This window comes from Equus przewalskii, chromosome 4 (genome assembly GCF_037783145.1).
Source record: "Equus przewalskii isolate Varuska chromosome 4, EquPr2, whole genome shotgun sequence".
NCBI lineage: Eukaryota > Metazoa > Chordata > Mammalia > Perissodactyla > Equidae > Equus > Equus przewalskii.
In genome coordinates this window covers 87,112,145-87,126,907 of record NC_091834.1, presented here as the reverse complement: position 1 = coordinate 87,126,907, position 14,763 = coordinate 87,112,145, and the positions used below count along the sequence as shown (strand labels likewise).

The window sequence follows — 14,763 nt, the reverse complement described above, 5'->3', positions numbered from 1 at the left end:
CAAATCTTCCCCAAGCTACCCCAAAAACTGGTGACTTATTTTACCTAGTGACCAATATTTGACTTCACATATCAGACAGTTAACACGTTTTTATTGGACATCTGCTGCGTGCCTAGCAAAGCCTGCACGGTATTGCCCCCTCTACCACCCTGTCCTTCCTCCCCATGCCTCCCCTTTGTTATTGCTTTTTCTATAAAGTCTAAAGGCTGTTTTCGGTTGTTTGCTCAGTGGGTGTCTGATAGCTTCTCCAAATGAACGAAGTGTGACTTCGAGGAGAACAGCTGACAGTATATGTTGCCAATACACCATTTTATTCCTTTACTTTCATTTTAGGGGGCTTCGAGGGGGCTTTTAGGGAAAGTGGAGGCTCAAGCATGAATTCAGTCCCATCACACTCCCATTTAACACAGCTGTGTAAGGGGACGAGGGGATGTTAGAGATTTTCCAATTTGGGCCCTCATTTTACAGATGACATCAGCCATGGCCTAAGGCAATGACGTGTTTTTGAACAAAATCACAAAAACTAATTGCAGCAAAGCTGGGACTAGATGGGAGGCCCCTATGTTTCCAGCTTGGTCCTCTTTGCCTTTCGTGAGTCTTTCTGAAGAAACTTCTCAGGACTATTGGAATGAAATGGAAACAGGTTTGGGTGGTTTTGGTACTTCATTTGGGCTTGGAGATTTAATGCTGTTTAATTTATAGCTTTATCCCCAGTGAACAAAATACACCCATTTCTGAAACAAGCAAAAAAAAAATTAAGCTATGCATCAAAAAGCAATATCCAGAGGTAATTATTATTTTTTAATTTAAATTATAGATCTTATTTTCCTAAAGGCTTTGTGAAGTCTTGCAACTATTATTCAGGATATTAAGACATGAAATACCAGATGTATCTGATTCTCAATACTGGTTTTATGAATTGTCTGCTTAACAATGTGAGAACTGTAGAATATGAATGATGAGCTTGTCTATTGCTGTAGAGCTTCTGCAGCCTGGCATTGATGTTTGTTTTCACATAGAATGGAACATGAGCTGGTTTCCATGAGTACTTACTGTGAAGCAAACAATAAAATGGACATTATTTGCATATTATACCATTCAAATTAGAAATTTATGAAGATATATAAATCCCGTTGGAGCAATACTATTACAAAATAAACCATTAACTTGATGCTGTTAATGCTTAGGTTGCCAAACTCTTTGTAACTCTGTGCCTTCTGATTCAATATATATGGTTATGAATGTGCAGTTAAGGATTTTCATTCTAACATTGTCATTAAATTTAACATGTAAGTAGCCTCAGTTACATTGCCAGGTATCTAGACTGATGGCAGTCTTAAGATACATTATCCTTAGGTGATAGTGAATGTAACTGTCAGCTGAACATCATACTTAGAGTGTGTGTGTGAGTGTGTGTGTTTAAGTCAGGTTTGTCTGCCAAGGAGATGCTGCCACAGATGGGTAATGGCAAACTTACAGGTTTCTTTCTAACCCTGAGATTTATCCTAGTCGTCTTTCAACTCTTCTTCCAGTCAAACCCTGTACCTTTTATAAGCTAGGGAGCAGGACAGGGTTTATCCTGGAACCCATGCTGTGAGTCATTTAGTTCTAATATATTGTGTGTTGTATTTCATTGATTTCATGGATGCTTCCATTATTATTTTTAAGACAATCAGTGCTCTTTTTCTATTAATGAATTTATTGAAATCATAAGATTAATGGATATTTCTGTGGAGCTGAAAATTTAATTTGGCTATATCTTATTGTATAAGCTTTGGCTCAGCTGTCTAAATCCTGGCACACTCTGTCTTTTTCTAAAATCTGCTTGCATTATGCAGTTACATGTATTTTTCTTCTTCTTATAGCAGATCTTTATAGTTTCTTTTCAGTGTTTTAAACTAGCACATGAAAGTAATAGGCTTTATAAAATTGGACATGACCCACATCAGCCAATGGGAAAACTGGGAAGAGAATGGAGAAAAGGGAAAATCCCGAAGGACCTGACATTTTTCTAAGAGGCAAGCCATCATTTTTATTAAGTAACTTATGGAGATTGTTTAAGAAACACTGTAATTGGGGAGGGAATTATAGTGTGAGGATTATGCAAAGAAAATGAAGGAAATTGGTGTGTCCCCTGAGGTCTAGGGAATCTATGGAATTCTCAAGTCATGGTTGCATTTTCAAGCTTTTGTTTTTTCATAGATGAGGAGGCATTCATAAAATCATTCCAGCTTTTGGAGTCATTTCTGTTCACCATTCAAGGAACTGTCTTAAATTGTTACAGTGTCTCATCCTCCTCCTCCCTCTCTCCGCCTAGTTTACCCAGTTTCTGAAAACAGAATTTGGATATAGGTCATGTAACATAGAAGACAGGTGGGGTGTAATGAATTTATGCTACGCTTGCTCTGAGGATTAAGACCATGGTATTCACAGTTCCTAAGACTGCTAGAGTCAAGTATAAGGTTAGGAATCTTGGAGTTTCTTAAAAATTAGAAATTCTAAGAATTAGAATTAGAATAAGAATCTGAGAATAAATTAGAAATTTTAAGAATCTTAGAATCTAACTTCTTAGAAATTTAGAATGTGTCTAATAGGAGGAAAAGATTGCTAGACATTTAGTAAAGAAGAATCTTTGGACTAACCACAGCATTTGTTTAGAATGTTGTTTACTAAAACAAACAAAAATTTGTTAGGAGTCGTGAGTTGTTTTTGACCATGCAAGTATTATTTTTGATAATACTTTCAAATAAAGGGTTTAGGGCCATACTTTCTGTAACCAAGCAACTGCAGTGCTTGACTTTTTCTCCCATGTTTTGTGGTCAGTGTCCTGTCATCTATAACTTATTGACAAAAATGCTAGTGTTTGTGTTCATTACGATACGTTTGCTATTGGGACCGGCCCCCTGACTGAGTGGTTAAGTTCACACGCTCGGCTTCGGAGGCCCAGGTTTCCCCGGTTTGGATCCTGAGTGTGGACCTAGCACCGCTCTTTAGGCCATGATGAGGCAGCGTCCCACGTAGCAGAGCCAGAGGCACTCACAACCAGAATATACACCTATGTACTGGGGGGGCTTTGGGGAGAAGAAAAAAACAAATAGATTTGCCTTTGAGAAATAAATGGTTTCAGAGAAGATTTTAAAAAGTATAGGGTACAAGTATGTGAAAAAAAGTATGTGTTTCTGTCTTAACACATTTTGAAAAGAAAGTGTGTATGTATGTATAAGCTATAGAACCATACTTACTGAGCTTGAAATAATTTTGCAAATTTCATGGCAAATCTGATTGATATGGCTTGAAAATTTCTTTTTTCTTTTTTCTCTTTTCACAGACTTTGCCAGCCCCTGAAGATCTGCTGGGAAGCTCCCTGTGCTAATAGGCAAAGTGGCCTTTCCTGTGCTTCTCTTTAAAGTGGCCCTTCCTGAAACAGTGACCTTTTAGTTTAATAACAGTTTTATTTGAGAAAATGTTCAGATCCTGAGAGCTGAAAAGAGTGTTTTCAGAAAGGCCATTTTAAATAGTGGTCTCCAAATGGTCTTTTTCCCTCACGCACTTCGGATCAGACTGTCAGAAGGAATATATTGTTGCTTTCTGTATTCTATTGATTTAAAAACAAATAACATAAAACTTAGATTTGCTCAAAACCTATTTCTACACTGGTTTATTTTCCTGCCTAGGCTTTGATTTGCAATTTGAGATTTTAAACTCTTTATGCTAGGTCATGTTTTATCTTTTGTTATTTTAAATTCTCCACTGTATCTAAGGTAATTACCTTTTCAGCTGTGACCTTGGACATGCGACCCAAAAGTTGTAAATTTTTTTTTCTTTTCCGGAAACAGCAAGGGCTTTAGAAAGACAGCTGTGCTTTGGTCCCTTTACTGACCAAAAATGCTGTCAACCAGCTGGTCCCTTGGGCATGTCTTCTTCAGTGGCCTTGGGAGTTTCCTGCCTTGTTCGTTGCTGGTGCTTCCCTCCTCCCCTCATGGCCTCCCTAGATGATACCACCAGTTACCTGCATCTGTTTCTCACCCCATCCCATGGCAGGTGGCAGGGCCGAGCGTGATAGCCCAGAGGGTGTAGAGAAAGAAGACAAGCCTTGCAGCTACATTTCCTTCTCTGCAGCCTCTCCTGTGTGGCTTCCTTCCCAGCCACCCAGCTGCTCACCATTTGGCAGTGGCGTCCCTTACTGTTCCATTCCAGGTTGATCACATCATAATAAGAAGCTCACAGTTGATTTTTCGGCTTTTCCCCTGGCAGGAATCCCCCTATGTAAGAGGCATCAAATGCACTATGAGGATACGAGACCATTTTAGTAGCTCACTTAGAAAACTAATCTCATTGCTTCATACTTAGTCCTGGTATACAGAGGTCTTACAGAAGCTAGTTTTAATTGACTGAATGAAGTTCAATTGAATTGTGATTGAGAATTTGATTGAATTTTGCTTGAGAGAAATTTTGCTGTGGTAATTTGAATCAATCCGGGGGAATGGTGTGATTTCACACATACAGGCTGTGTGTTGGTCCTAACTGTTACGTTAAACTACAGAGTATAGTTTGATCAGGTAGTACTAATTGGGTTAAATGTTTGTTTCAGTTTTTGCTACGAATAGACCAACCTGCTGTGAACAACTTGAAAAACAGCAAGTGTCAGGTTGTTTTGTTGTTTATAAGAAGTGATGGAAATGTGAAAGTCATCACCTCGTGGAGTGCATAATCTAGAATTCATAGCCAGGTGACACCCGTGTAACCTACCCAGTCCTGTTTTTGGATGAGGAAATCAAAACTTGGGTTAACTGATTTATCCAAGTCTAGATAATGGAAAAACAAAGACTATTCAGACTCTTTGCTGAGCTATTGCTGTCTGTAATTTCTCTGCTGGTATTTGTATTGTTTTAAACCTTTAATAATGGAAAAAATCTTAAGATTTGCCTGAATGCATACAGAATTCTCTTTTCTAGTCTTTTTCTTGATTTTGTGTGACCTTTTCAAAGCATAGACTTGTGTCTTTCTCATGCTGGAGACTACAAAGTAGAAGAGAAGAAGGGGCCCTAGAGAATGTCCATTTGAGAACAAGCCTTGAGAACTCTGCTGCCAGGAGAGGGGTAGCTCCCCAAGCTCCCCCAGTTAGACCTCAGCTAGTGTTTACTCCTTTCCCTGATTCTGTGTCAGTCATTCTTTTTTTATATTATATTTCTTTTGTCTTGCTTTTTTACGGCTTTATTGAGATACATTTAACATATCGTAAAATTCGCTCATTTAAAATGTACAGTTCTGGGGCTTTTTAGTATATTTACATAGTTGTGCAACCATCTCACAATCTAATTTTAGAACATTTTGAACACCACCTAAAGAAATCCTCTACCCTTAGCTGTCCTTGTCCCATTCTCCCCTTCCTCCCACCCCAGGCAACCACTGATCTAGTTTCTGTGTCTATGGATTTGCCTTTTCTAGACATTTCAGATCAGTGGAAGCATACAATATGTGACCTTTTGTGTCTGGCTTCTTTCATTTAGCATAATGCTTTCAAGATTCATCCTGTTGTAGCATGTGTTGTAGTCCATAACTTTTTATGGCTGAATATCACACAGAATGGATATACTACATTTTGTTTATCCATTCATCAGTTGATGGGCTTTAGCTTATCTTCCCTTTTGGGTTATTTTGAATAACGCTGGTATAAATATTCATGTACAAGTTTTTGTGTAGACATATGTTTTCAATTCTTTGGAGTATATGCAGTACCTAAGAGTGGAATTGCTCGGGTATGTGGCTTAGCGTTTTGAGGAACTGCTGAACTGTTTTCTGCAGTGCTTGCATCATTTGATATTCCCATCAGCAGTGTTTGAAGGTTCTAATTTCTCCACATTCTCACCAACACTTGTTATTGTTTGTCTTTTTGATTATAGTGGTTTGAATTGTTTTATCATTGTTGTTTTGATTTGCATTTCCTTAATGACAAATGCTGTTGAGCAATTTTGCATGTGCTTACTGGCAATTTCTTATACCTTTTTTAGAGAAATACCCTTTTATATTGTTTGCCCATTTTTAATTTTGTTGTCTTTTTATTGTTCTCTTGTAAGAGTTCTTTGTATATTCTAGATACAAGTCCTTATCAGCTATGTGATTTTCCAGAATTTTCTCCTGTTCTCTGGGTTGTCTTTTCACCTTTTTGATGATGTCCTTTGATGCTGTTTCTTTTTTTTCTTTCTTTCTTTTTTCTTTTTGAGGAAGATTAGCCCTAAGCTAACATCTGCTGCTAAACTTCCTCTTTTTTTTGCTGAGGAAGACTAGCCCTGAGCTAACATCCATGCCCATCTCTACTTTATGTAGGATGCCTGCCACAGCATGGCTTAACAAGTGGTGTGTAGGTCTGCACCTGGAATCCGAACTGGTGAACCCCGGGGCGCCAAAGTGGAATGTGTAAACTTAACCACTGTGCCACTGGACTGGCTCCTGATGCTGTTGTTTTCTGATAGTCCACAACTGAGAGAACACATCCATATAACCTTTCATGGATCTTCTTTATTTGTTATTGTGCAATGTCAGCTAAATTAAAAAATTCTTTTTGCATATCCTATTGTAATTCATTTTTTGCATATGCCTTGAGGCAAGGCACTTATAATGTCGAGATCGTCAAATAAAGTGTCATTGCAGAGCAGAGACAGTGCTGTCTAGCAGTCCATCTCATAGGCTCAACCCCTGGAAATAGCAGTTAGGTCCCTGTGTATTCCTAGATCCTTCCAAGCGTTTCTGGTGCTTTCTTGGTCGTAATTTTGGGTAATGGGTTTGCGGTGAAGAGGAAATAGTCTCTGCTTATTTCTTATGGAAGGCTCTTCAGGAGTATGTAAAATTTGTCTAGTTTATTTGCTATCATAGCTGTAAGAATCTTTACAAAACATATCTTACAAAATGTTCTAATAGGAAAGACCAGATGTTTCATATCAAGTCACCAGGTATTTAGAAAGCTCCAGAGCTCCAGCCGTGTTCTCAGCACTGTTCTCTTTCCAGTTGTTGGCACCTGAATTTGAATGACACATGTTCCAAAAAATGTTTCAAAATGTTCATAAATGCCTTTTTTCGTAAATCCTGGAAAAATGAATGTACATACAAATGGTTTTCTTTCTGTAATAAATTATTTTTCAAATGTTTACTTGTTGAAGTGAGAATGCTTTGGTGTCCTTTTCCTCTCTGAAATCCCTTCCTTACAGCTTCTCCTGCCCTTATATGCAATTGTCAGACTTTAATGACAGGACATCATTTTAAAGAATTTGTACTTAATGGCTCAGTCCCCACTGGGCAGTAAGCAGCTCCTTGAGTTTATTATAAATTTTGGCAGGTGTGGAGATTTCTGGGTCACCAGGGACCTCTTGATTAAATTGCTCCTGAAGTGACTAATTGGTCTTTTCCACAGTGCTTAGGTGGTTCCAAGGAGACACTGACCAGCTGGCAGGACTTTACCCATTAAGATCTCCTCTCAGCTTTGTTTTCCTGAGTATTTTCTTGCTTTCGTTTTTAAGAGGTCACTTATTTTATCTCCTTCTCCTTTCAATGTTTCTAGTTTCTGATGAAGAATTGAAAAGAAGAGTGGCTGAGGAGCTGGCACTGGAGCAAGCCAAGAAAGAATCCGAAAATCAGAAACGGTGAGTTTTGTAGTATCTGAGAGAGATTTTGGTGACTTGTCTTAATTATCAAATATTGTTAGGAAGGAATGATTGTAATAAGACTCGTTATCTGTGTTTGGCTGAACTTCAGAATGTGAACTTGGCCACTTTCAGTTTTGGATTGTGCTTATTAGAGCCCTATTTTACCCTCTTTCCAAACGATTGTAAATGACCGTTACATCTCTCTTGTGGTTCTTCGTTGCGTGAATACTGAGCCCTCTTTTCTCAATAAGTGAGAAGTAGTTCTTGAGGATTCTCTAGGCATTTCTCAGGCTAGTTTCTTTCAATGAATGTTTATGATTGAAGATTATGTTGTCTACTGTGGGTACTAAGGTTAACAGTATTGTAGCTAACAGTGAATGTCGTATGTTATATATAGTGTCCATATTAACAAATAGCACTAATTAGTAACACACTCACTTAAAAAAACTGAAGACATTACAGAAATACGTAAGGTTGAAAAATGAAAATCCTCCATAATTCCATTCCACAGGGATAACCACTCTTGGAACATTTCATTCCTCTGTATGTCCTTCTATATTGTTGTTGTTATTGACACTGCTACTGAGAACAGCTAAAAGAATGTTCACTGAAGGGTTTTTGTAATAATGGAACACTAGAAGTAATCCGGATGCCCAGCATGGGGGACTGGGTGAATGAATTATGGTTCATGCCTACACTGGATATAGACAGTCAAGTAGATCCTTGTGTACTGATTCAAAGGGATGTTGAAAAGCTGTAAACTGGAAAAAAAGCAATGTTCAAAACAGCATAAATAAAATTTTTTTTGGTAAAAAGCACTACTTTTTAAAGACTTAAAGTATATACTTATTCATAAAAATATGTGAATGCATTTTAATCCAAGATAGTCAAGTGCTTCCCATCTGTGCTCCTTCTGAAATTTGCATATAGCACAGAGCATTGTTATTATATGATCCTGTGAATGTCTTTGTGTTGCTGGCACTAAACGCAGTATCTCTCACCTGCAGATGCTTAGTATGTGTTTGTTTTTGTTTTAGATTGCTTAACTGTTTTGCTTGAGAGAGCTAAATGTAAAGAATCTTTGAATTGGATTCTAGTCCTACTGGCCATAGGACCTTCAATATGTAATTTAACCTCTTTGGGCCTTAAATATTCATCTCTAAAGTGAGGGGTTTGAAAAACATTCTCTAATATTTCTTCTCTTTTGTTGAAGTACTAAGCTAGTGCCCATTTGCTTAAAACCTGTGGGACAGGACATGAGTTTTAGATTAAGACCACCATTTTGTTAGGAAATAGACAAAGCACATGGCTTAGGGATTTAAAAATCAAGATGTAATTAGTACTGCTAAAGGGTCTGTGTATATTTCAATAGTTTCCTGTGCAGCACTTTATAATTATTTAATTGGGTTAGGTTGATAAAGTATGTAATTAGATAGTGAAGTTTAAATATGCAAAAAATTTCAGGCCATTTTCATTAAGAAGCAAAGAAAATCAATATGTTATGGTCGAATTTCTTGTCTTTGAAATTTTATTATTTTTAACTGAATTTTATTTTAATAAGGATTTTTTAGTTAGACTCTCATATTTACTTGGCTTATTATATTTCACACAGGATTTTTTTGTCTTCCTTTCTGCTCATATGGTACAGGCTAGAATAATTCATTATGGTGAGTTTTTTTTTTCCTTCATTATTCAACTCCCATTTGCTCTGCCTTGGTCTATGAAAGGTAAAGGGCAGATGAGATGAATAAAAGGTGCCAGCGAGAGCCAATTTCGTCTCTCATGTGGACTGGGCTTGGCAGCCTAGCTGTGACCTGGACAAATGACTATTGATAAAGAGTTTATTTTCTGTCACCTTTAAGGAGAGCAGAGGGTGGTATAGGCTTTTATTATTTTTTCTTTTAAAAAAATGTTTTGTTTGAAGCCTTCTTCATGAAAACTTCTAGCTGTCAAATCTTGGCAAAAAGTGTGTGTTCATCTATATGATAGTTCTTAGAAGAATCAATAGCTATTTTTTCTCTCTCTCCCAGAGAAGGAACTTTAGAAAAAGCATTAAGAAAGTTTTATGTGCAGTCTTTTAAAAATAACTTTTTGGAGTCAGAAAGCATTTATACATTATTCTATGTGTTCCCTTAATTGAATAAAGCCTTATAAGCGGTTTTAGAAAATAGTTCCTGTGCCATTGTACTGTCACTTGTTCATGACCTGCTTACCAGATTGTCTCTTTTCATGCCAAATGCACATGTAAATGTAAGCAAGTTCTTAAGCACTTAAGATTGGGACATAGGCACACATCCATGTAAGGAATTGAGCTTGTGCAAAAAGGGCTTTAGAAATTATTTCAATTGTGATGTTTTTCTTCACAGAATATTTATTTTTGTTGTTTAACCTGTTTATTTTGGATATTTCTAAGCACATTCAAAAACAGAGAAGAGTGCAATGATCCCCTTGACCCATCACACTGTGTCAGCAGTTCTTGTTTCATCTGTACCCCTGCTCACTCTGCCTGTGTGCTGAGTGGTAAGGAGAAGCAATAACATTTTTAACAGCTTGGGGAACTTTGTGGCAGGGAAATATTCTGCAGTGTCTTCTATCAGGCTAGTTTAAATAAGGACCTTGTTTTAGTTAGGTTTTTTCTTTTGGTTGAAAGACTGAAACTTAACTTAGGAAGCAAGGACATTTTGAGAAGCATATTGGGTAGCTCAAAAGAATCAAAAGGAAGACTAGAGAACTACTAACTAGGGAAGAACTGGGTACTACTGAAACTGTACACAATGGGGAAGAAGTAATGCCCCAAAGGAGATCAGGATGAGGGTTCCATAACAAAGGGGAAAGGATGGTGGGTAGCTGAATTTCATTGAATTGAAGATGCCATCGATATTAAGAAGCATTGTATTGATGTACCACTAAGAAAAAAATTGCTGCAAATTATGACACAGTAGTTTCTCTCTTAGAATTCGCTTATTGAAAGAGCTCAGTAACACTTTGAATTTTTAAGATTTCACTTGTGTATTCATAAAAGGGAAAACGTAACCAAAATACGTTAAGTTAAGGCAGCAGTTCTCAATTGGGGGAGATTTTGTTCCCGGGGAGATATCTGACAATGTCTGGAAACATTTTTGGCTGTCACAACTTGTCAGGTGTTATTGGCAGCTAGTGGGTAGAGACCAGGGATGCCGCTAAACATTCTGTAATGCACAAGACAGCTCCCACCTCTACCGTCCATCCCAAACAAAGAATTATCTGGCTTAAAATGTCCATAGTGCTGATAGTGAGAAACCAAGGGTTAAGGTGTTCTTAAAACCTGTCCACATTGGCCTCATTTCTTCTGAATCACTTTTTGACTGAGGGTCTTGATGTTCTTGTTTTTCCAGACAATATCATACTCTATGCCAGTGAAGCCTTGGCAACACAGCATTCTTTAAAAGATTGCTCCACTGTTGTTCCTGGGATTTTTCCAGGCTGCTGACATCAGTTTTGTAAATTTTGGTGCTTATGAGCAGGCTATGACTACTGTGCAGGACTGCTGCCTGGCAGACAGCAATAGTAAGATGCTTTCAAGAATGTGAAGATGTGGAAAAATACGGTGCTAGAACTGTATTTCATCAATACAGTCCATATACACCCTAGAGCATAACATCTCTTGGATTGAAAGTAATTTCTCGAGTTTCTGCCTTAACTCCCACCCAGTGCAGAAGCTTTTTACAGCATCTCTGACTGGTAGTGCCACGCTCATTTAGATCCCTTTCATTTAAACTGAAGATATTTCATTAGGCTATTTAAAATTTATCTGAACTCCTTTAAACCGCCACTCCTTTAAATCGAATATGCAGACGTGGCACAATTAGAAGTTCCTTTAGTGTAGAAGGTTTCTACTAGGGCACTAGGACTGTGTATGTTGTCTTGTTATTTCTAAAAAAATTTGCACCTGGAATCTCAATTCAATTTATCTTAGATCTGATTCTGTTTTATGAGAATCTCGAGTAATTTGCTTAGTTAACAAAATCATGCCAGAAAATCCCTGACATAATATTAGTACACAAACTAAAATTGTTGGATCTAATTTGGAATCAGTTTTGCTTATCACAGCATCTAATGGATGGAATAGTTGTTTGGGGTATTGGGAGTCCAGAGTAAATTAAATGCTCATGTCACAGTCTGTTTTTCCTCTGATACTCTATTGCATGTTGTGGATTATAGCTGCCCATGTTGTGTTGTAACTATAAGCAGGCCAATATAGCAAGGACATAATATGCTGCAGTTTTGAATATAGATTTTTAAAACGTGATTTACTTCTCTGCTGCACCCTACCTCCAAAAGTCAGTCTCTGACAGCAAGAAAAATGTGACTACTTCTGACCTCTGACCTTTGGCATTTGAATTTCACCTCTTTACCTATAAAGCCAAGTGAAAGTGTTTCAGTTTTAATAACCTTTCCTCAAGAAACCAAGAAAAAAGGGAATAGTTACTTTATGTTGTAACTAGCTGTACATCAATGAAGATTGCTTGCTTGCTGATTTTAGGTGGATGTGAGTTGAGGTTTTACCTTATTTTTAATTACTTGGAAAATTACATCAGATTTGTGAGACTTAAAATAATTAATGTGGTTTAATAAAGTAGTCATAAATTTTGTCAGGTAAATTTTGGGTAAGTTAGAGTATAGCACAGTTCATTTATTTTTCCATTTATAGCATCAAATAAGGGCTTAAAACTTAATTGTACTTTTTAGTTTCTCATAGAAAAGGTAAAATTCATAGGGATGGTACCTTCTGTTCAAATTCATTATGCATAATAATTTATCTCAATTTTATTATTAGATATTTTCAGCCTTTGGAAGAAAAAGCTGAAAAAGGAAGGAGGAACGAATCCACTAGAGATAAACAGCATTTTATGGGTTAGCGTCACATTGAAAATACATAATGGAGGAAACCATCTGCCTAGTGTGGTGCCTTGCATATAGTAAGCTCTCACAAATATTTGTTCAATTGAATGAACCACTAGGACTGGAAAATCTTGACCATCTTCTAGAAAGGGCAGTCTTCTCTCTATACATACACATATATATTCCACATTATAATAAAAATAACAGAAAAATTAAATTATGCCTTTAAAATCAGACATTAACTAGAGACTATAGATAGTTGTCTTATAAATCTTTGTTTTAAGTTAGTGTAGCGTTTAACATTGTTTTCCAGTTGTAGACATGAATTATACAGTTGTTATGAAATTACATACCTCAACTTGTGTGTAATCCCTAGGTGTATAGTAATTAAAAAAAACTTTCAGGGAACAAGTACTGTTGATAACTAATACTTATCAAAGGCTTATCACAAAAGTGTAGTTTTGAAGTGACCTTAAAAGATCAGTTAGTAGTCGGTATTTTCTTGTGGCACTCAACGACTGTCACAGCCAAACAAGTCTCACTTCTGATTTACAGATATTTGCAAAGAAGGTGATTACAGAAACTTGAGTTATAATTCTTCAGTGACACACACCTGATGTCCAGGTGTACCTTCTACCACCGCTGTGATGTGAGCGTATTTCCCAGCGTCTGGCTCCAATAGGGCTAATGGAGAGTTTGTTGGCATTATCTGCAAAATGTTCCTGTATGTGCTCTGACATTTGAGAGATTCTTCTGTAGTATAAAAATCCCAATATATCGGATTAATTTTCTTATCAACCCCATTGAAGCCCTGTTCTTTAAAAAATGCATATTGCATTGCTGTTGTTTTATACCTATACTTTTCTATTCCATTCTGCTTAAAAGTAGATAAAGACTTAACCAGTTCTGAATGTAACAGGAAGACCACATCCTAGCCGTCTGATGCTTCTCACGGGAAGATGATTAGAAGTGCTGTGTATGTACTAGGTATTGGAATCTTGTGCCATCTGCTATTTTCATCTTTTTTCTTCAAGTGACACTTTTCTATTTTTAATAGAGACAACTGCTTCCTATAACCAACAATTATAGAAGGTTGGATTATCCAGTCTGTCTTTTATTCTCATCTCTACTTCTTTTTCCAAATCCAATTTTCTTTCCTATTGATGCTACACCATTGTAGAATCCTACCCCGAATTCTGTTTGAGAAGCTATTTTTACATGGTAGGAATATTAAACCTAGAAAACCAGAATCAATCAAGCATGCCATAGACATCTGTAACTTTTTCATTGGTTGTAATAGCAGCAGTGATGTTCCGACACTTCTTGTTCAGGTGTTTCTTTTGACAGTAATTACAGCGTTTTCTCTCATGAAGCATAGTGTTTGAAGTAATTTGTGCCAAAGTTGGTTTCTGCATTTGGAAGTTTCTAGGAATTGGTTTCTGAGTGTTCTGCAGTTGGAGTGCTCCTTGCTGAAGTTTCTCCATTACCCGGAACAGTCTAGGGGGAAGATGGAGTTGCAATGTACTCTATAAATCATTTATTATTCCTTACATAAACTATTAATGTTTATTGTCAATGTTATTATTGTTTTATAAAAACAGATGACTGAGATAGAAGTAAGTAAAGTTTTTCAGCCAGCTGCAGAACCAGGACCTGAATTTGAATTGCCCCATAGCCCTACGCTGTCTACTGCTGGTGATGGAATCCTATTGTCTCTCACCATCTTGCAAACATTTATTCAAAGGAGATCCCATGTGGAACCCCTATAGAATGCTGATTTAAGAGCCGTCTGGTTATGGCTAGGAATAGGGACTTAGAGCTTGTCAGCCTGTTTTCCCCCTTTTTACTTCCTAGAGACCTGGGAATCATCCTTGCGGGCCCTACTGCTAGTTAGGGCTTAGTTTGAGAAGCCTCCGGTCAGGCTCATTGCCTCTCAAATTTGGACAATTTTTGTGTGAAGAGTATACTTTTCTATTCCAGATAGCGTCAGCTGGATAGAATCAGTTCTATTTCCATTTTCGAGTGTGGGTGGGCAGTGACCTGATGTCCATTTCCTTGAGTCCAGAAGTCCGTATTCATGGACAGTGGTCCATGTAGGCTGGGCCTTGCCCTGGCTGAGCCCTCAGTCCTAGGCCTCCTGGGGAGCCATCTGCTGATCCTGTTGGTAATGAATGCTGTGTTAGGAAGAGTGTTAGAAGAACGTGAGATCCTTCTGCGACAGTTCACTCTGGAAACAGTGGAG

General features: G+C 37.5%; 1 protein-coding gene across 6 annotated transcripts in view; it reads left to right on the top strand.

Annotated features, from left to right (window-relative positions):
- CHCHD3 (coiled-coil-helix-coiled-coil-helix domain containing 3) overlaps window positions 1-14,763 on the top strand; it is a 269,997-nt gene that overhangs the window by 44,907 nt on the left and 210,327 nt on the right. For all 6 annotated transcript variants that reach the window (XM_008533744.2, XM_008533745.2, XM_070617730.1 and 3 more), the window contains exon 3: window positions 7,556-7,637. In XM_008533744.2, the coding sequence (XP_008531966.1) occupies window positions 7,556-7,637 (82 nt within the window). The remainder of the gene's footprint in view (window positions 1-7,555; window positions 7,638-14,763) is intronic.